This window comes from Pimephales promelas, chromosome 18 (assembly GCF_988280905.1).
Source record: "Pimephales promelas chromosome 18, fPimPro1.hap1.1, whole genome shotgun sequence".
NCBI classification, from domain to species: domain Eukaryota; kingdom Metazoa; phylum Chordata; class Actinopteri; order Cypriniformes; family Leuciscidae; genus Pimephales; species Pimephales promelas.
Genome location: NC_142786.1, coordinates 3,882,501 through 3,904,684, shown reverse-complemented (window position 1 = coordinate 3,904,684; position 22,184 = coordinate 3,882,501). Strand labels below are relative to the sequence as shown.

At 39.3% G+C, this 22,184-nt stretch overlaps 1 protein-coding gene across 2 annotated transcripts in view; it reads right to left on the bottom strand.

Annotated features, from left to right (window-relative positions):
* Positions 1-3,039: 3,039 nt before the first annotated feature.
* fam135b (family with sequence similarity 135 member B) overlaps positions 3,040-22,184 on the bottom strand; it is a 66,277-nt gene continuing 47,132 nt past the window's right edge. For both annotated transcript variants that reach the window (XM_089122671.1, XM_089122670.1), the window contains exons 11-20: positions 20,375-20,448; positions 19,364-19,518; positions 16,132-18,331; positions 14,826-14,992; positions 14,638-14,729; positions 13,560-13,657; positions 12,427-12,578; positions 12,062-12,172; positions 11,865-11,978; positions 3,040-6,505 (exon numbers count right to left, since the gene is read on the bottom strand). In XM_089122671.1, coding sequence (XP_088978797.1) covers positions 6,300-6,505; positions 11,865-11,978; positions 12,062-12,172; positions 12,427-12,578; positions 13,560-13,657; positions 14,638-14,729; positions 14,826-14,992; positions 16,132-18,331; positions 19,364-19,518; positions 20,375-20,448 — 3,369 coding nt within the window. In that variant the 3' untranslated portion in view covers positions 3,040-6,299. The remainder of the gene's footprint in view (positions 6,506-11,864; positions 11,979-12,061; positions 12,173-12,426; positions 12,579-13,559; positions 13,658-14,637; positions 14,730-14,825; positions 14,993-16,131; positions 18,332-19,363; positions 19,519-20,374; positions 20,449-22,184) is intronic.

Genomic DNA, 22,184 nt, shown 5'->3' with positions numbered 1-22,184 from the left:
GGCGCATCTGCAAAGCACAGATGGCCACATCCATAGTTGATAAGTGTACATCTTCAGCTGTCTCCAAAGTACAAGCCCTTAAAAACTGAAGAGCATGGCAGAAAGCATTGCAACTTTCACGAGGATGTGTGCTATGATGGACGCTTTTTTTTTGTCCAACTGGCTTTAGTTTCTCGTCAAACTTCTGTCTTGTTGGTTTTTGAAGTGTCAAGCTCTTGTGAGCGTGCAAATTGAAGAGTAGCTCTGTGCGAAGGAATGTCAGGGAACAGAATGTGTTTTTTATTAAGTCATACTTGCAGAAAACTGGTATAGGCCTAGATCAGCCAAACTTGTCATTATTTACTCACCTCATGTTATTTCACACCCATTTTCTTTTCTCTGAAGGAGTCTGTGCATACGTTAAACTGTTTTATTGTGATTTTTGAGCTTATTTGTCTGGTTAGACCTGGGATCCTGAGCCATTTGAAATGCTCACGCTGATATGGATACTGTAACCGGCAGCAGTGCACCTTCTTTTCCACAAAGACATATCGTACGGTAAGAAATGCTTCTTTCTTCTTTTGTCCCGTTTAATCTTGGTATCGTTCTCCCATTGGTGTCATGTGCTCTAATGAGACCTGTGAGAGGCCGCTACTGTCCGCGTAGTCTGAATTTATAGCACGCTAATTACTCCTCACGGAGTTCTCGCTTATTGACAATGGCTTCCTGGAAAATGCTCGTCGGGGGACTAATAATGAACAGATGCTTCCCACACTGCAGCGCAAACTAATGAATACTCTTTCAGTCAGGGCCTGTGATGGATTTAATGACAAAATTCATTTTCGCCCACAGGCCACATGAAAAACGGACCGAAATCGCATTGGTCCCAGAGCACTTGAAATCCGCGTGACCCGCATCAAACGCCGGTGGTAAATGGGGTTCGCTGTCTTTGTTTCGTTTCATTTCGTGTTTGTTTTCGCTTGATAAGTGATGAATGAAAAGCTTTATTGTATCAGTGCGTATCTCAATGGCTGCCATCTGTCTGAGGGCCCCGTTCGGAGGAAGCGGCTTTATTGATTCGAGTCTCCTTGCAGACTACGCCAAATCTCTGAGTTAAATGACAAAACAGGCCGAGAGAAAAGAGAAATGACTCTTCTAAGGTCGTGAATGTATTTCCTGAGTCGCATTTTGGCAGGCTTTGATTGGTTTGACGGGTTCGGCATCCTCGAGAAGGGTTGTTTCGCAACACGCAAGACCTTTAAGAGGATTTACTGTGTTTTGCGTCGGGAGCCTTAGGGCTTTGTCTCATTAATACCTGGGAATCTCTCTGGATTTGTTGTGGGATGAAATGAATGTTGCATACTTGCTGTAATCCTCCTTCAATTCAAGGTCAAGTTATTGCGATCCACACTTCATTATTAAATTCGAATCTGTATTTAACAAGTGATATGGTGAACATGCTAAGAGCTACTAAACACGTCTGTGATTACAGTGTTCCAAATATAGAGGGCAGATGATATAGATTAAAGCAATAAACCACTCATTAAATGGATTTTACTCTTCTTATGCAAACTGAGAGCCTAAACCCTTCCCAGTGGCGCACAATCACCATAAAACATTGGCGTTGTTTGCCACAAGTAATGTAGTTTAAATGGCCTCTTTGCATATTGATTCTGATTGGGCAATAGTCTGTTTTATTTCAATAAGAACAATGAACAAAGAAAGAAGAATACTATTTATTGTAATACTTCATTTGATCATAATATAATGTAATATTTCTTAATGTACACAGAATATATACTTATTTATATATTTGGGTATAAGCTACTACAAGGGACACGTACAGTAATTAAAGCAAACATAGAAAAAACGTCAGAATATCATTGGCACAAATGTGAAAAGCTAACTCAAATAAACACATTAAAGTCTCACAGTGAATACATTTTCATCTGTTTTCACATTCATGGCTTAATACACAGATCTGGATGAAAACACAAACGTATGCTGGAAATAAATAGCTCTGAATGAAGAACCGCTTACCCAACATTTACCTAGACGAGCTGCCTCTTTATAAACGCACACACACACACACTCCTAAATATTTGATTTGACTTTTTTGTGTCATAGAGGTCTATCATCATGATGTTTGGATTGAATTGAAATGTAAAAGGAAAGATGATTCAAGTCATGGAATATTGTTTGTATCCCATTTAACTTCCCTTGTGTGACATATTCAGCAGGATGTTCAACGAGAAAAAGGCAGGACTTCATCTAATGGGAATTGATTTGATCGTGAAATGTCGTAACTACAGCATCTAGACCCAAAAAGTAAGTGTGTTCTGATCAAATATATTTTTGCAAATAACATAAAGCACAAATATATGATTGTACATATTTTGCCAATACTTTTTTTTAGCTTGAAACAGATGTGGAAAAATAAGTTTATATATTAATTAGATACACATACTTATTATATATATATATATATATATATATATATATATATATATACTGTATATACTGTATACACCCCTAATATATATATATATATAAAGGCTGTCAAACGATTAATCACGATTAATCTCATCCAAAATAAAAGATTGTGTTTACATAATATGTAATATTATATTATATAATATATAATATGTGTATAATTATTTTATATATATAAATACACACACATGCTTGTATATATTTAAGAAATATTTTCATGTATATAGATTTATATATAATTTATATTATATATAAATATTCTATATATAAATACAATTTTTTTCCACAAATATTATGTAAACACAAACTTTTATTTTGAATGCATTTAATCGTTTGGCAGCCCTAATATATATATATATATATATATATGAAGAGTTCAGATGCAAAAGCCTCTAAACGCCATTTGAAATTTTCTTCTTTAATGATGATTTTTATCAAACTTCTATATTTAAGTTCAGTAATTTCACTTAAATAACAATTAATAGGTAATTATCATTGCCATTTAAGTGAAATTACTGAACTTAAATATACAAGCTTGATAAAAATGATCATTCTAGAAGAAAATTTCAAATGGCACTTAGAGGCTTTTGCATCTTAACTCTTCATATATATATATACACACACACACACCAATTTCCTGCTTCAATAAGAACTGTCAACACTTTCTTTTGTACTTTCTTGTTGATGACACTTAATTGAACGTGTTACAATAATTATAGCTTATTAAAGGGTTCAACTGCTTCAAGGGGATTTTCAAGGGGAATACGTTTTTACACATACGCTTTTGCCCTTGGTCAGTGTTCACACTCCAAATCAGCTCAATTTCCGTAATTAATATGCTTGACTTGTGTGAGCAAACTCTTCCATCAGCCCACATTAGCATGGCAAACAAACAAACAAACAAGCACACTAAGACCCCAGTGCAGCAGAGCATGATGGGTAATGGGGCGTTATGCCTGATGGCTCCTTCAGCGGTAACAGAAGCAGTCGAGTCACGTGACACACCCGTGTACTAAGAGGCGGCGTTAAATTAGTGTCAATCACCATGAAAGCGTATTTACCGACTAATCAAGCGTCAGTCAGACAGCGTGTACATAAAAGCTCAGCGGAGACAGAAAGGGCATCTTGTAAGTCTGCTGACACTGCGGCGCTGATCCAAACCCAATCGCACGGTGCTGACAGCGGCTGAATGAGACCCAGAACTCATGGAAAACGAGAGCTAAAGATGCTGAACGAGGTGAAAACCTGAGGTGTGAGTGTTACCCTTGAGGAGCAGACAGATGAAGAACAGCCTTTATGGGGAAAACTAAGAACGTGCATCGTTACGATCCCTCTAAGAGATCAAACCGAGGTCATTGCAGTCAGATGCAATGCAATAAATAAGATACGCTGCTCTGGGGGGGGACATTGGTGAAACAGACAAACACTGTGATGCTTAAAGGAGTAGTACACTTAAAAAAAAACTTTTGCTCATAATTTACTCAACCGCATGTCATCCAAGATGTCCATGTCTTTCTTTCTTCAGTCGAAAGGAAATTAAGGTTTTTGATGAAAACATACCAGGATTTTCTCCATATAATGGACTTCATTGGGAACCAAACGGTTCAAGGTCCAAATGAGAGTTTCAGTGCAGCTTCAAAGGGCTTTAAACGACACCAGACGATGAATAAGGGTCTTATCTAGCGAAACAATCGGCCATTTCAAAATTTAATAAAAAAGTTTAAGATTTATAAGCACAAATGCTCACCTTGCTCTGTTCTATGTGACTCTCCTGTTCGAACTCGTTCATCAAAATGAACAAATCTTTTTTCGATTCATGACTCGAAGGGTCCTAGATAAGACCCTTATTCATCGTCTGGTGTCGTTTAAAGCCCTTTGAAGCTGCACTGAAACTCTCATTTGGACCATGAACCGTTTGGTTCCCATTGAAGTCCATTATATGGAGAAAAATCCTGGAATGTTTCCGTCAAAAATGATTTTTGACTGAAGAAAGAAAGACGTGGATATCTTGGATGACATGGGGGTGAATAAATTATCAGCAAAAGTATTTTTTTTTTAAAGTGAACTACTCCTTTAACACAATGACATGGCAATTGAAACCGCTTCACCCATCTCATGACAACCAGACACATGTTTTCACACACTATACAATACATAAAACAAACACAACAGGGCCGCAACTACCATAAACACTAAGACACTTTCTCTTGAGTTTCAATCAGCAATAAATACATAATGTTACATAATGTCTTTAAAAAAAAACTTGAATATCGGTGCTGAAAACGAAATATGTGGAAGTTTTAGATACACTACCATTCAAAAGAATAGTTTTTTTAAGAAGGAAATACTTTAATTTAGCATAGATGCATTGAATTGATGAAAAGTGGCTGTAAGACATTTATGATGTTCCTAAAGATTTCTTTGATGAATATATACTGTTCTTTTCAACTTGAATCCTAGGGGAGAAAATGTATTTAAAAAATGAATATTGCAAAAATATTGGAACATTGCTAATAATAAGAAATGTTTCTTGAGCAGCAAATCAGCATAATAGAGTGATTTCTGAAGGGCCATGTGACACTGAAGACTGGAGTAATGATCACTGGAATAAATTACAAACTTACTAAAATGACTAAACTACTAAACCTTTCCATTCAATCAAAGCCTTTCTTAGAGACGTAATTTCTGTGGTAAGTGTAAGGTAAAGGAGGCTAAAGATGATAGGATGGATGTAAAAAAAGGAAAAGAAACTACCACACGTTTTAGTATGAAAGAAAGAAAACCAATTACAATTCAAGTATGCAAGTATCACGCTGTCCTGCCTTGCAAAATCTATGAAAGTATTTCGTTAATGTTCGGAAGAGTGTGTCACAAAAGCATGAGCATACATTTTCTGTTGAGTGTGATGGCAAAACCTCTTCATATACATCCAGTATTTAAAAAGAAAATAGTTATGAATGCTCGCTCAAACAGTTAAACTGCAGCGAACTTATTTAAAAATGTCTTACAAGAATGTATCATTTTAAAATCAGCTTTATGATGACTGGGTTTTTTCTTCTTCATGTTTTTATAGGGCTATGAAAGAAGAACTCTGGTTTGGAATGACATGAATGGTGTGTAAATGATGACAGAAGTGAACTAACCATTTGAAAATGAATCAACAAAACACTGACATGACAGAAAATGTTGAGAAATACTCACTTTGTGGTAGTTAAGGCTGGAATGGTAAACACATTCAGATCATGAGCTCTTCTCACCAAATGAATACTGTTACAGGGAATGGATTTGGCTTATTTCACAGTGAGATTCTCACTTCACAACATGACAGTCGAAACACAAACTATAAAAGAATGAGAACATGAAAACACTTAAGCGTTCTCATAAAGCGAGACTTAAACGTCAAGTGACTCTTCAAGTATTAAAGTCCAGTGATATCTACCTCTTCAAGTTACAAACGGCGCAGCAGACTTACGTTCGGTGTCTGGAAGGAATGAAGAACCAGCTACACACTGAATTTACATTCAAATGATTAACTCCAGTTATGATTATTCAATGTTAAGTTACTACGTCGAAGCTTCATTAAGGCGTGTGTAGGCCTTCCGCTATAGTGTTCTTTCTGTACAAATTTTACATAGATGTATTCAGATTGATGTTCTGAATCTTCAATTTCTGTTCTCTTTGCATCCATGGACTGAACTTATTGAAAGAAAAAAAAACTCCAGAGCTCATTATGACTCTGAAATGAAATGTGATTGGCTGATGTGAGGTTGTAGTCTGATTGGCTCTCCCACAGAACTACAGATGATGTCATCATCTCTGAAGCTTGGCTATTTGAAGTAGTTGAGCCCGGCCACCAGAAGAAACTTCTCCAGGAAGAGTTCAGAGTCAAGCACCGCGATGTGAGCCGCGCGTCCGATCAGCGTGTTGGCCGTGTTCGGTAACGCATGGAACACGTTCTGTCGGATCAAACGACAGTTTGGAGCGCTCAGCAATGGCTGGAGTAAGTTATTGATCATCTCTGTATACACCGGACCTGTTAGGGGGCAACACACACACACACACGTGTTCATAGTTTAGAGTTAGTTTTGCAAAGCAGGGGTAAATACATTTTAAAATACACTCACCTAAAGGATTATTAGGAACGCCTGTTCAATTTCTCATTAATGCAATTATCTAATCAACCAATCACATGACAGTTGCTTCAATGCATTTAGGGGTGTGTCCTGATCAAGACAATCTCCTGAACTCCAAACTGAATGTCAGAATGGGAAAGAAAGGTGATTTAAGCAATTTTGAGCGTGGCATGGCAAGCTGATAGAAGAGCAACTTTGACTGAAATAACCACTCGTTACAACCGAGGTATGCAGCAAAGCATTTGTGAAGCCACAACACACACAACCTTGAGGCGGATGGGCTACAACAGCAGAAGACCCCACCGGGTACCACTCATCTAGACTACAAATAGGACAAAGATGCTACAAGTTGCAAGAGCTCACCAAAATTGGACAGTTGAAGACTGGAAAAATGTTGCCTGGTCTGATGAGTCTCGATTTCTGTTCATTCAGATGGTAGAGTCAGAATTTGACAAACAGAATGAGAACATGGATCCATCATGCCTTGTTACCACTGTGCAGGCTGGTGGTGGTGGTGGTGTAATGGTATGCGGGATGTTTTCTTGGCACACTTTAGGCCCCTTAGTGCCAATTGGGCATCGTTTAAATGCCACGGCCTACCTGAGCATGGTTTCTGAGCATGTCCATCCCTTTATGGCCACCATGTCCCCATCCTCTGATGGCTACTTCCAGCAGGATAATGCACCATGTCACAAAGCTTGAATCATTTCAAATTGGTTTCTTGAACATAACAATGAGTTTACTGTACTAAAATGGCCCCCACAGTCACCAGATCTCAACCCAATAGAGCATCTTTGGTGGAACGGGAGCTTCATGCCCAAATCTCCATCAACTGCAAGATGCTATCCTATCAATATGGGCCAACGTGTCTAAAGAATGCTTTCAGCACCTTGTTGAATCAATGCCACGTAGAATTAAGGCAGTTCTCAAGGCGAACACAGGATTAGTATGGTGTTCCTAATAATTCTTTAGGTGAGTGTATATTCAAATCGAAATTTTATTTTAAAGGTGCAATGTGTAACAAAGTTGAGTATTTATTAACAGAAATGCAATATGACATCCATAACTATGTTTTCAGTGGTGTATAAAGAACTTACTTATTTAACCGTAATGTTTTTATTACCTTAGAATGAGACATTAATAGCTCCATAACCGCGGGAATCCCCTTCTATGAAGGTCGCCATGTTGTGACGTCATATTCCTACCGTAGCCGAACGCGAACAAACAGTGCTACAGAACGCGTTTCATCACTACCTTGAAAGAGAAGTAGCGGAAAGCTGGAAGCTAGCCTTACACTCCGTGAGTAGTGACTTTTCCCTTGTGAGTGGTGTAAAATATGTAGTTGGGATTGTTTCATGTAACTTAGTTCTCCCTCGCTGTGTTATGGGTTTGTTATGTTGGGGATAGATGTGCTGTTACGTTCGTGAGACAGCTGATGATTAGTATTTATGTCATTGACCGTAAAACAGTACGTTACAGGAATCACTAACCCGTCGATAGAGACTTTTAGATCACTAAAGTCGATCACGAAGAGTTTTCAAAATCAGAGAAAAAAGCCTATTGTGTGTAGTAAATAGTATCTATGGGATGCGGAGATGACATGATTGTAACAGCGCGCGCACTTCCGACCTTTGGACTCGTGCGATGCGGACGCGTCCCAGCTCAGCCACAGTAACAGCTCATATTAGCCAGCTAAACTATTACTACCCTGTTAGAAAAAATATATAGCTGCTCCCTCGCTGTATTATGGGTTTGCTACAGTATGTGTGGATAAATGTGCTGCTGGTTACGTTTGTGAGACAATCAGCTGATTAATATTATTTTATTAAATTATATATTAAAACCCTTGATCCTCACCTGACTACTATGGCTTTGTAAACAGTATCCATGATGTGGTTTATAATGGACTGTGGTACAGAAACAGTGACAATGTTACACACTCTTGGCTTACTCTGGCTATTCTCTGCTGTCTCAGCCGACGAGATGTTTGTCCCGTTTTAGCAACCGTAGCTTCTTCGAAAGGGAGGGGTGAGCAGTGGGCGGAGCCATTAGTGCAAACCTGGTGCAAACTCGCAACCGAACCACTAGATGTCGCTAAAAGTCACACATTGCTCCTTTAAGCTGTAATATTGTTTCACACTTTTGTATGTTTTGATCAAATTAATGCAGCGTGGTGAGGATAATGTCTTAATGATTTTCATTTTTTTTTTTTCAAGATTGTTAAAGTAACAGTTTTTCAATAGTGGAAGAATATGTAAAAGTATGCTATTTGGGGTAAAAATCCTTTTTTTTTTGTGCATTTTGCCCCACTCGGGTGTGCGTTTTACCCCATGTGTGGGTAATAAACCACTTTCATGATTTATTTTCACACAAAATCTGTTGCCCCATCAATGTTCAATACAAAGAGTATATCTTTTTTTTCTGCAATTATACACATTTTTCTTAAGGTGTGCCTTAAACCCTGTTGTATATTACATTTATTCTGATATAATGCCTCGCCTCATTGACTTCCATTTTTGCTTTTTTTTGTAAAAAAAAAAAATATATATATATATATGTATCTGGGCTGAGTCAAAATATTTATTTTAGCAAATCCACAGCATGCAACAGTCTTGCATAAACCTTGCAAACCCTGCAAATCTAGTGACTAGTTATTTCCCAGAAGGGCCTAAGAATTCGTAAACATGACTTGTCTCCTAGTGGATGGATAAAAACCTGTGCGAACAGACTTTTGAAAAGCCTGATTGGAACTCGTCATATTGCGAAAGCTTTTTTACTGTCTGCAACTAGCCATGCATTGACAGTGTGTGCACTGTGCACATTTATATCCGAACAAAGTCTCTATTTCAAGGCATCCTTCATTGTTCTATGTGATCGTAGTCTTTGTGTGTGTGTGTGACAGTTCAGAGTGTGTATCCTTAGCTCTGTCTGTCACACTGACACTTACAGAGAGTCTAAATTCTCTAATCTGTCTTTCAAACCGAGCGAAAAATACCTGTCAAAGAGCCGCACGCCACTCTCAGTGGTGACAGTCTCATAAAATGAAGAACGCTTTCCCTCCTCTCACTCTCTCTTTAACTTCCCATCACAGCTTCCTTTTCATTCAATTTCATTCACACCAATGCGTGCAGAAACATCTCAGGTTTATTTGTATTTTATATGTAAAAAAAATTAAGAATTGTTGAAGCGATTGATCTCTGGGGATCCCGTACATTTGCTAGGGTGTTACTATGTACTTGCTAGATTATCCTGGAAGTTGTTAGGGCATTACTTTGTGGTTGCTAGGTGGTTTTGAGTGTTTTAGAATGTTGGTATGTGGTTTCAGGAGTTTTCAGCATTATATCAGGGTGTTTCATATTTATGTTTACGTAGATGGGGTTCAACCGCTCCAGACACATCGACTTGTCTGCCATCTTGAAACAGTTAACATGACACTGTTCATCACTCAGACTAACCAATCAATGAACTTTCACTGAAAATGTCAAAGCATTGTGCAGTCTAAAAAAACTACTGAGCTATAAATTCCAGATGTAATGGGATAACCTTTTAGAAGTAAGAATGAAAGGTTCTATAAGCATCGTTCAAAGCAGCACCAACAAGGACGATAAAGATTGCAGCCAGGTTTACCTGCACGACTCTTTACTAGTTGGCCTCCATTACACTCACTTCCATCCAGGTCAGGGCACCAACGTAACCCCTCCAGTTCTACTCGCATCACTCCAAACGGGATTTGCACCGGTGTTTCCGGCATGGGAGGTGGGCATGATAACAAGGATGTTAAAAACCGCCGCCTCTTGAATCAGTCGGTAATGTGCCTCTTGAGGCCAGGGCAGTGAGGTTTACCTGCACAGCCATTTAGCTAGCCTCCATTACACTCACTCCAATCCTGGTCACGACACTAATGTAATCCCTCTGGTTCTACTCGCATCGATCCGAGCGGGCCTCTTGAGGCCAGGGGAGTGAGGTTTACCTGCACAGCTCTTTACTAGCTGGCCTCCATTACAATCACTCCATCGGTCCCACCCGGGTCACGGCACCAACGTAACCTCCTTCGGTTCAACTCGCACCACTCCGAGCGGCCCACTTGAGGAGTGAGGTTTACCTGCACAGGTCTTTACTAGTTGGCCTCCATTACAATCACTCCATCAGTCTCACCCGGGTCACGGCACCAATGTAACCTCATTTGGTTCTACTCGCACCACTCCAAGCGGGCCTCTTGAGGAGTGAGGTTTACCTGCACAGGTCTTTACTAGTTGGCCTCCATTACAATCACTCCATCAGTCTCACCCGGGTCACGGCACCAATGTAACCTCATTTGGTTCTACTCGCACCACTCCAAGCGGGCCTCTTGAGGAGTGAGGTTTACCTGCACAGCTCTTTACTAGTTGGCCTCCATTACAATCACTCCATCAGTCTCACCCGGGTCACGGCACCAATTTAATCTCCTTTGGTTCTTCTCCCACCACTCCGAGCGGGCCTCATTTGAGTACTGAGGTTAACTTGCACAGGTCTTTATTAGCTGGCCTCCATTACAATCACTTCATCACTACCACCCGGGTCATGGCACCAATGTAACCTCCTTTAGTTCTACTCGCACCCCTCCAAGCGGGCCTCTTGAGGAGTGAGGTTTACCCGCACAGCTTTTTACTAGCTAGCCTCCATAACACTCATTCAAATCCTGGTCATGGCACTAATGTAATACCTCTGGTTCTACTCACATCGATCCGAGCGGGCCTCTTGAGGCCAGGGGAGTGAGGTTTACCTGCACAGCTCTTTATTAGCTGGCCTCCATTACAATCACTCCATCGGTCCCACCCGGGTCACGGCACCAATGTAATCTCCTTTGGTTCTTCTCACACCACTCTGAGCGGCCCACTTGAGGAGTGAGGTTTACCTGCACAGGTCTTTGCTAGTTGGCCTACATTACAATCACTCCATCAGTCTCACCCGGGTCACGGCACCAATGTAACCTCCTTCGGTTCTACTCGCACCACTCCGAGCGGGCCTCTTGAGGAGTGAGTTTTACCTAACCTGTCTAATGCTTATTAGATATTTGAATTCATGTGATTAACTAGGTTGTAGATATAAAGTAAATTTGCTTTTGAGTGTCATAGACTGGATTTGACCGTTCCAAAATACAGAAGGCTTGCACATAGCAGCCTTTATATATATGGGGTTTTCCTTTTGGTTGCTATGGGGGTTTCTATATCCTTTCTATAGAGTTCTGGGTTGGAACAGAGAGTTTTTGAACTAACAGACCTGTGGTTCTGTCTTTAAGGGCTGTTCGACATATCTCAATGCGGGCCGAGTGGAAGGGCACGTATCGGTCCTGTGGGGAGGCCACCAACACCACGTTCTTGAAGAACTGGAGACCTGGACAAAGAAAGTAAGAAAACCTAGGTATTGATTTATATGTGTTTGTGTTCATTCTTTCTTATTTGCTCATGTGTCTGTACCTGGTTTCTTGCTGAGTCTGTAGAGGAAGGTCTGTCGTGGGTCAGTGTGGTCCCTAAACGTAAGCTGGAGTAAAGATCCGGACTTCTTCAGTTTCTGCATTAGCCATAAACCTGAAGAAGTCATAAGGGTTCAGAATGATGTGTCAACCATCATACATTTATTCCAGGATTCTTTGATGAACAGAAAGTTCAAAAGAACAGCATTTATTTGACAAATAGAAATCTTTTGTAACATTATAAATGTCTTTATTGTCACTTTTGACCAATTTGCATCCTTGCTGAAAAGAATGAAAATGTTCATTTAAAAAAAAAAAATCTTACTGACCTTTTCAGTTTTTAAGTGTGTGATGTATTTCTGTGTGTACCTGTGCTGACTAGTGTGCTGTTGTTATACAGCGTTCCCAGGTGGGGTCCAGACAGGGACAGGAATGTGTGGAGTTTACAGAGGTAACAGCGAAATCTGGGTCGGGTCAGAACAGAGCGAATGATGACGTTCCCCAAAGAGTGCCCGATAAAACTGCAGAAAGGAAACAAAAAAAAGTCAGGCATCAAACTTTCCAAAAGTAAAACGAAGATTCAGTTTTGACGAGTTTTCATGCAAATTATTTCTACATTAAAGCTACAGCTTTAATTAAGTCTCTTTCAATCATCTTTAAACTTTAACATTTGATTTTGAAAAGACATTAGAGACTTTATTGTAGGAACAAAGACGGAGAGCGCAGAGAATGGGAAGTCTATTAAAAGACAAAGAAATGACTGTGAAATTAAGATTAAAAGTGAACTAGGAGAAACGTTTGTTCCATTTTTCAGTGCATTGTGTGAGTATGTTTAGATTTAATTGCTTCTGAATTCCAAACACTAGCTTTCTTTTACTCTACTGCCATCTTGTGGTAATAATAAGTATAGCAGATGCAGTTCTAGTGGGATCAGTGGTCTATTACCATCCAGGAGCAAATATCACATTTTGACTTCTGTATACACTATTTATATTGCTGACTCTAAAAGCATTTCCTTAAAGTGAAGCTTTATACTTCATGCTACACTTCATCTGGATCAAGCATTTGAAGGCAACTTTTGTATACAACGTCAACATACTATTTGGTAGCAAGCAACCACTGAAGATCACACATCACACATACATACATGTCAAATTGTTCATGAATCCAGATGCAAAAATAATGAGGCTTAAAATGATTAACTACTGTAAAGTGATTGTGGCAGATGTATCTAAATGTTCAACCACAAGAGGGCGCACTAGTCTGTAATTTGTGTTTTTGTGTACACTGTTCATGGCTTGATTGGTAAATATGGTCTAGTTAGACCTTGCTATTAGATGTTATGACTATCTGGATGCAAAAAAGCATAAAGTTGAATGTTTTAAATACAAACAGTCCAGACTCATAGTTTGAGCTCTGATGCTTTGTTGTTGGAAATTGGCTGTGATTTGATTGCACTGCTGTTGTAACAACATGATGGTGAGTAATATATGTTTATAAACCTGATTCGGTTGATGGTGAGATTGTACAGCTGGATGTGCTGAATTATCTCGTCCATAAGTCTATCAGTCATGGTGTCAAAATCTGCAAATGTGTCCACCTGGAGACAGAAAATGAGAGAATGTCAACAGAAAGCTGATCAAACTTATAATGGCGACCATATAAAGCTGTGATTGGTTGTTGAGGAGGATTTGAGCTTTCTGATTGGTTGCTGTGTGCTGCTAAGGCGTTAACTAGTGGTCACAGAGTGATAATTGCATGTTTTTGTGTGGACATGATCAAATTAATTTATAAAATAATGACATATTATAGATCTGAGCAGAAAAAAAGTACCTTTTCACCCTTTTTTCTAGAACCCGACCGATAAAGTATTTTGAAGGCCGATACCGATACAAATATTTGTTAGTTTTAAAATCTGATATTTCGATATATCGGCCGATATTATTATTATTATTATTTTTTTTCAGAAACACGTAACAAAATATGATTTTGTTATGCATAACTGGTTCACTCTGCCCGACTCTGGCTGGATCAGCAGGTTTGCAGGATGTGTGGCGCGTTATACACGAGTGTTGCCAAAAGGGACTGCGTAGAGTGCCCTCTGGTGGACAAACCATACAACTCCAACACTCATGACCTGGTTGAAGCGTGATGTCCGTTTTTATTTTATTTTTGAAACATTCATTTATCAGCCATTATAACTGCCGATACCGATATTTTAGAAAATGCCTAATATCGGCCGATAATATGCTGCTGACATATCGGTCTGGCTCTAATACTTTCCATTCGCTCTCATAACCAGAAGAAACCTGGTTGGTGGGTGTGTGTGTGTGTGTGTGTTTTGCAACTAGAGCTCACCAAATAGTGTTAAGCCCATTGTTACCTATAATAATTGTCTATTTTGAATTACTGTCTTCCTTCCTGGCTCATATTCTCCAGGTTGTTCTCTCATATACTTCAATATTGCTGAAAAAAGTTTTGGCGTGATCTTTTTTAAACTGCAGATTTTGATCAACATCCCGAGTGCTCTGATTGGCCGAATGGAGTTCAACAAGTGTCCGGATTGGATGGATGCTCTACCTGGTTGCGTTCTGACATGAGGAAGTCCAGTCTAGATCCCGGCAGCCCGAGCTCTATAAATGTTTTGACCAATCGCAGATCAGCGCTGTTACCTGGTATAAAAAAAAAAAAAAAAAAAATCATCTTACGTAAATGTTTTGTAAACCTCTATAAATCTAAGTGTATGTCTTTAAGATTTGAACGTTTACCATCAAGTCCATGGACACACACCACGAGGTGTATCCCATCCTCAAACTCTGTGTCGTCTTCCTCAGGGGGGAAGTATGGATGATCGGAGGCGAGGTGAGGCAGATCACTGTAGAGAGTGCCTCTGAACACCAGCTCACTCAGCAGGGCTTCCTTTGCTTTGTAGAAGCTATAAGCCATCAATGAAGAAGTTTAATACTACAGTGAACAATGCACTAAAGTAGTAGTAACAGAGTGTTTTTGCTATGTAGTTGCTAAGGTGTTTTGATTGCCTTTATTGCATTCCATTTCTGTTTTATTATTTGATAGGGAAATATACATTTTTGAAAATTCCTACATGTTCCAAGCACAAATAGTGCAGGACAATTCACTACCTAGGAGCAGCGATTTGAATCATTAAAGGAGTAGTTAACTTAAAAAAAAAAAAAAAAACGTTTGCTGATAATTTACTCACCCCCATGTCATCCAAGATATCCATGTCGTTCTTTCTTCGGTCGAAAAGAAATGAAGGTTTTTGATGAAAACATTCCAGGAATTTTCTCCATATAATGGATTTTACTGGGTACCAAATGGTTCAAAAGACAGTTTCAGTGCAAACTGCAAACTGTTCAAAGGGCTTTAAACGATTCCAGACGATGAATAAGGGTCTTTTCAAGCGAAACGAAAAAAAAAAAACAAAGTTTAAAAAAAAAAAAGTTTACGTTTTATAAGCTCAAATGGTCGCCTTGCTCTGTTCTGTGATGCACGTTTGTGACTTCGTTTGCGTTTCGTGTCATTTGGTTCATACAATGAATGAAACAAACAAATTGACTCTGGAAAAGATTTGTTCATTTTGATGAAGGAGTTCGAACAGGAGAGTCACGAACGCGCATCACAGAACAGAGCAAGGTGACCATTTGAGCTTATAACATTTTTACTTTCTTTTTTTTTTGTAAATGAGCGATCGTTTCGCTTGATAAGACCCTTATTCATCGTCTGGAATCATTTAAAGCCCTTTGAACAGTTTGCACTGAAAGTGTCTTTTGGACCTTGAACCATTTGGTTCCCATTGAAGTCCATTATATGGAGAAAAATCCTGGAATGTTTTCATCAAAAACCTTAATTTCTTTTCAACTGAAGAAAGAAAGACATGGACATCTTGGAAGTGAACTACTCCTTTAAGCATGAGCTATAGTAATAGTGACCACTATATAGTATACAGTATAGACACACAATAGTGACTTATTTAATAACAGTAAACACACTAACAATAAAATATTGCTGCCGACTTTAAGCATGAAACATTGTTAAAATCAAAGAAAAAGTTACTTGATCATTCGTTCGTTGATTTCCTGGTCATCCCCGAAGAAGGTGTTAGAGGAGATGATGCCGAAAGAGCCCAGGGGTTGATGGGTAATTGGGGAGGTGGCTTGGCGTGTGGAGATTCCACTGACCGACGGTGAATCGCGAAGTACGGACGAGAAGGGCAGACACGTGGGAGCGCACGACACCGACAGGTTCACAACCTCCACCACCTTTTTATTCATGAATGCCAGACCTGTACTTTGCACTTTATTGGCTCTGCTCTGCCCCTCTAGCGCCTGCTGCTCTCTCTCATTGGCCGGAAGCTTGATCAGATCTGCGAGCCTTTCTTTCTCATTGGCTGTTATTCTGTGGCCGCTCTTGTCATTGGTTGGTAAACCCGTGAAGTTCTCCATACTTACTTCTTCAAGTTCATTCAAATGAATGTTACAAACACTGATGTCATCATGGTCCTTTTGATACGCGTTTGACTCGCAGTATTCATTTTCACAACAAATCTCTGTCTTGTCATCCATTACACCAGAATACACTTTAAGCAATACGTTTCCTTGACATTCCTCCGAGTTTTCAGTCAGTGCGACATTTTCAACACCGTTATCCATTAGAAATTGCTGGTATAGTAACACTTCTGTATTTACAAAAGCAAGGCTTGTCTTTTCCTGATTGGACGACTCAATGGGGTCAGTCTCCTGATTGGTTGTTTCGTTTCCGTCCTCCCTAGTAACACCATGAAGATTCCGCTTCACCTCATTGGCTGCTTCAGTCCTCTGCCTTAGCTGATTGGCCTCACAAATATTCCTCTTCTCCTGATTGGTTGTTTCGTTTCCGTCCTCCCCAGTAACACCATGAAGATTCCGCTTCACCTCATTGGCTGCTTCAGTCCTCTGCCTTAGCTGATTGGCCTCACAAATATTCCTCTTCTCCTGATTGATTGTTTCGTTTCCGTCCTCCCTAGTAACACCTTGAAGATTCGGCTTCCCCTCACTGGCTGCTTCCTCACTCAGCCTCAGCTGATTGGCCATACAAACGTTCATCTTCTCTAGATTGGTTGTTTCTTCTTTGTCCTCTCTAACGCCTTGAAGATTCGGATTCACCTCACTCAGCCTCAGATGATTGGCCACACAGTCCACCTGATCCTCCTCGGTGTCGTCGGGGCTGCTGATCTGCGGCGCCGAGACAGATTTGGTCAAAGTGTTGAGCTGCCTCTCCTCCTCCTCTTCGTACGGTAGCGAGCTAATGGAGGTCAAAGAGGCCTGTGTGGCACTGGGAAGGCTTCCGTGACTTTCCGTCTGCAGGCCCTCGAGAGAGCTCTGATGCGCCGCCCGACACCGCGCCAAGACGTCACGACCCCCTGCGACAACTCCTGGACCCTCCAGGGTCCAGGCCACAGAGCTTGGCTCGCTCTCAATACCGGAGTCTGAGATCACGGAGGAGGAGCGGTTTATTAACTTAGCCCCGGCCAAGAATACCCCCCTGGGAGGGTTCTCGGACAAGCGACGGTTCTGTTGTAGAACGTTACGAGAAGGAGACTTGGTGTTCAGTAGAGTAGCTGGTGATGTATCCTGGCTCCCATAACCCTTTGCAGGCGCTTCGATGTATCTGTCATCCGACTGTGGCTCCTCGTTGCCAAGACTCCCAGTATTGCCTGGTGTTTGAAGATGGTTGTGAGTGGGCAAGAACTCAAAGCTGTCAAGACTGGTGTGGTCGGGAAGTGCCAGTGTCTGCCTGCTCCTCAAATCAGTACTTTGTGTAATATCAGTTTGTTTTAGACCTGCATGTTCAGATTCATCAAAGTTAACCGTTTGGCAACTAGTTCTCTCCAGGTTATCTGTATCTATTGCTTCATCGCTATCCACAGACCTACAGTCGACATCGAATCCTTCCTCGGTTTCATATCGGCATGTGGCTTCATCAACAGACTCAATTCTTGAATCTCTGTTCGTCACGATGCGTTCGCTTCTGTCAATATCTGCCTCACACACACGGCCAATCAGAGTCTCTGCTTGTGGTCCGGTCTCTTTATAATCAGTGATGCGGTCCTCCTGCTGGCCAATCAGCGTCATGTCCGTGGGCAAATCCATGTCCGTGGGTTTCTCAGGGGCTGATGCTGGTGAGTTAGTGTCCTGTATTCCTTCAATAGTTCTGGTTGGCTCAGGAGACGGCTGAGAGTTCAAGACAGTCTGATTTTGCTCATGGAGGTTGTAGTCTAGAGAAACAAAAAAGGGTTCAACTGTGTTTTTATTTCTAAACATTAAAGGTACTTTAATGTGTACCTTTTAGAGCCAGACCGATATATCAGCAGGCCGATATTATCGGCCGATATTAGGGATTTTTATCGGCAGTTATAATGGCCGATAAATGAATATTTCAAAAGTAAAATAAAAACGGGCGAATCACGCTTCAACCATGTCATGAGTGTTGGAGTGGTATAGTTTGTCCACCAGAGGGCACTCTACACCGTCCCTGTTGGCAACACTCGTGTATAACGCGCAACACATCCTGATCCAGCCAGAGTCAGGCAGAGAGAACCAGTTATGTATTATCATATTATTTTAGTTAAAACTCATAATTAACTAAAAATCTGTTAATATTTTGTTACGTGTTTCTGAAATAAAATAATAATTATATCGGCCGATATATCGGAATAATCGGATTTTAAAACCAACACATATTTTTATCGGTCACGCTCTAGTACCTTTGGTCAACCACATGTTTTGTTGACCTATATTCTTTTGTCTATCTTCTTGTTCATCTGTTCATTCATTTGATTCTTCTGTTCATTTATTTGTTTAATCATAAATTTCTTACATTCTTTAGTTCATTCATTCAGTTGTTAGTTCAGCATGTGAATTAGTTTGTTTGTCCATTTATTCTTCTGTTATTAGGTCAATAATTTATTGGTTAGTTCGTGTCTGTTCATATTATCATTCTTTCCTTAATTTGTTTGTCTGTTCATTGTTTGTTCATTCAATCATTTGTATGTTAATTCATTCATTCGTCCATTCATGTTAGTCTGCTCAAAAGTTCATTACTATGTTCTTTCATTATCACAGTCACAGTAACTCTGTTTGTTCAATTAATCTTGTGTTCATTAATTCCATAATTAGTTAACGTATTCATTCGTTAGTTTAATTCATTCATTTGTTTGTTTGTTTGTTCATATGCTCATTCTTGTGTTCAGTTTGGCCATTAATTAATTCATGTATCCATTAAAAACAGGGTTTCTGTTGGCCGTCACCTAAACAGGGCGTGTCCACGTATCTGTCCTCGAAGATGATTGGCAGGCTGTTCCAGTCTCCGTCAATGTCCAGGCATTCCACAGGAAGTGGAGGCATTCGGAGCAGGTAATCAGAGTTGCGCATCTCTGTGGCCACCTGTGCGTGTCTGTTGATACTGTCATGAGGGATACACAGCGCTTTCAGTCTGTATTTGTATTTGTATGGCACAGTTACAGGCTTGTACAAGTACTATAGGTATGTTATTTATGCTTATTTATAGCAGAAATACAAATTAAACAAAACAATGCTATACCAATATGGCAACATGGTATTAAAGGGATAGTTCACTTTGAAATTAATTGTTGGTATGTTTTAGCTTACTTCAAGTGCATCCAAGATGTAGGTGTCTTTACTCTTGTAATCACAGTCATGTCCAAGTACTCTGAGGGCAAGGGCGCTTCTGTCTGCGCAAGTGTGCCAGAAAGCCCCGGAAGTGATCTCTCGATTTCAGAAGTGCTACCTTTCACTGTGACGATTTTGATACATCAACAGACAACTTTGATTTTTTTTTTTTTTACAACCGCGCAAGATGCCTTCAGATCACTTGGACGTGGCTCGGTGGCTGTGGTTACAAGAGGTTAAAACGATATAAATACTGTTCGTTTTCTCTCACAAACCGCTCATTTCGTGTCTTAGACCATCAATGTGTGCTTACATTTATGAGTCATTAAATCATGTTTAATTTGGACTTCTCTGTGCATGCTCTTTGAGGTGGTGACCATAGACCTCCATTATATGACTGACAGACAAGAACGGTTTGACCAAAATATCAAAAATACTGTGGAAACAAAGACAGTAAGCTGAAACATACCAAAAATTCATTTCAAAGTGAACTATCCCTTTAAAGTGATATCACCACAGTACTTTTTAGTGCTGTTGTAATAAGTAGCTTTATTTAGAACAAGTGAGGTTATGTCTCCGTTTTGATGGGTAGAAAGCTAGGAAGACAGACACTATGATAAAGGACTCACAGCTCCTCCTGAAATGTAAGCGACGACTCTTTGTGATGTTCCGTGAAGAAATACGCTTCAGAAAATCTCCTGACCTGCACAAACACACACATTTAATTTGTACAAAAAATAATTCGACAATGACACATTCTTTGTTGTTCATTAAGATTTTTTTTTATCAGGGGAACTTTTGACTAGATTTTCGAATCGACTCTTGAAATAATAGGTAACACTTTACTTGAAGGGGTGTGCATAAGACTAACATTACACCTTCATAATCATGGCATGACATATGTTATGAATATGAAGGACATTTATGCATGTTTGTGACAACTGTCATTAAGTCTCATTCGCTCAGTTATGACATTTTTAATGCAAATATGACATTGTTTGAGATGTCTTTGTTATGACACCTTGAAATAAACCAATACATCATAACCTGTCAGTGTCGTTGTCATGGCAACTTGACATTACTAAGACAACACAACCTGTCATAAACATGACATAGCAGATTAATGATCAAACTTAAGAAAGCACCTAGCTTTATTGGTTAACATTACATTAAACTGTCAGGAGGTTGGTTTTGACATTGGCTGTCATGAAGCCATTATAACTCTTTAATGACAAATTCAATTAGTACCATTGTAGTTGAGGTCACGAAAAATATTCATGACACAGTTATAACGGCCTCATGACAGCCAATGTCAAAGCCAACCACATGACAGTTTAACTTCATTTTATGTAAAGACAAAGACACTGACAGGTTATGATGGATGTTATTATGTCAAGATGTCATAACAAAGACATCTCAAACAATGTCATATTTGCATTGAAAATGTCATTATTGAGCAAAAGACACTTAATGACAGTTGTCATAAACATGCATAAACCTTATTTCATATTCAAGACATATGTCATGTCACTCTTATGCACACCCCTTCAAGTAAAGTATTACCAAATAAAATGATAAATTGTATATACCTAATAAATTGAACATAATAGTATTTTTTCATTTGGAAAGTAGAATATGTGATTTAAACCCTTTTTAGTTGTTAAAAAGCCTGTGTGAAAACATATTTTCTTAAAAAAAAAAGTTTTTATTTAAGAATCACCCATTTAAAAAAATATATACTGTATAAGTCACTGTAGATCACGCTGAGTTATAATTCAGTCATTTCAACTTTTCTCTCTTGCAGGCACATTTTAAATGCATTACAATCTCGTGTCTTAAATTTCTTTTTAAGATCAGACACACGTCCTCCACAGTGAGCAGAAATATTTTATAAAAAGACGAGAGACCAATAAAGACGGTCTAGTAATAAAGTCAAAATTGGATTCATCTCTTCATCTTTTTCATCATTATAATAACTCACAGTTCTTTAATTAAAAGCTGAGCTCTCCTGTGGGTGGAATTACTGCCTGTATGCATGCAGTAGAGATAAAGTTTCCATGTCTAATACATTTCTCTAGAGAAAACAGAGTTGTGATGGATGCTGGGAAGAGCCACAGTTTATTGCAGGATTTATCCTACAATAATATAAATCAGACTGACTTGAGACTAATTCTACTGTTAGAAATCAGGGAATAATGTCAATTTGTTGCTGGAGTTATGAAGTAAGCTATTGTATTTGAATTTGCATGCTTCATAAAGCAAAAATGGACTTGTCACGTTCGAAATTTACCGTTTTTCTTATTTAGTAGTATATTTGTCTTTTTTTTCCAGTCAAAATATCTAACAAACAATCTTAAATCAAGATGCATTTAATTAATAGACAAGTAATATGTAAGATATTGTTGTTTTCTGAGGGAATAGTTCAGTTGAGACAAGCAA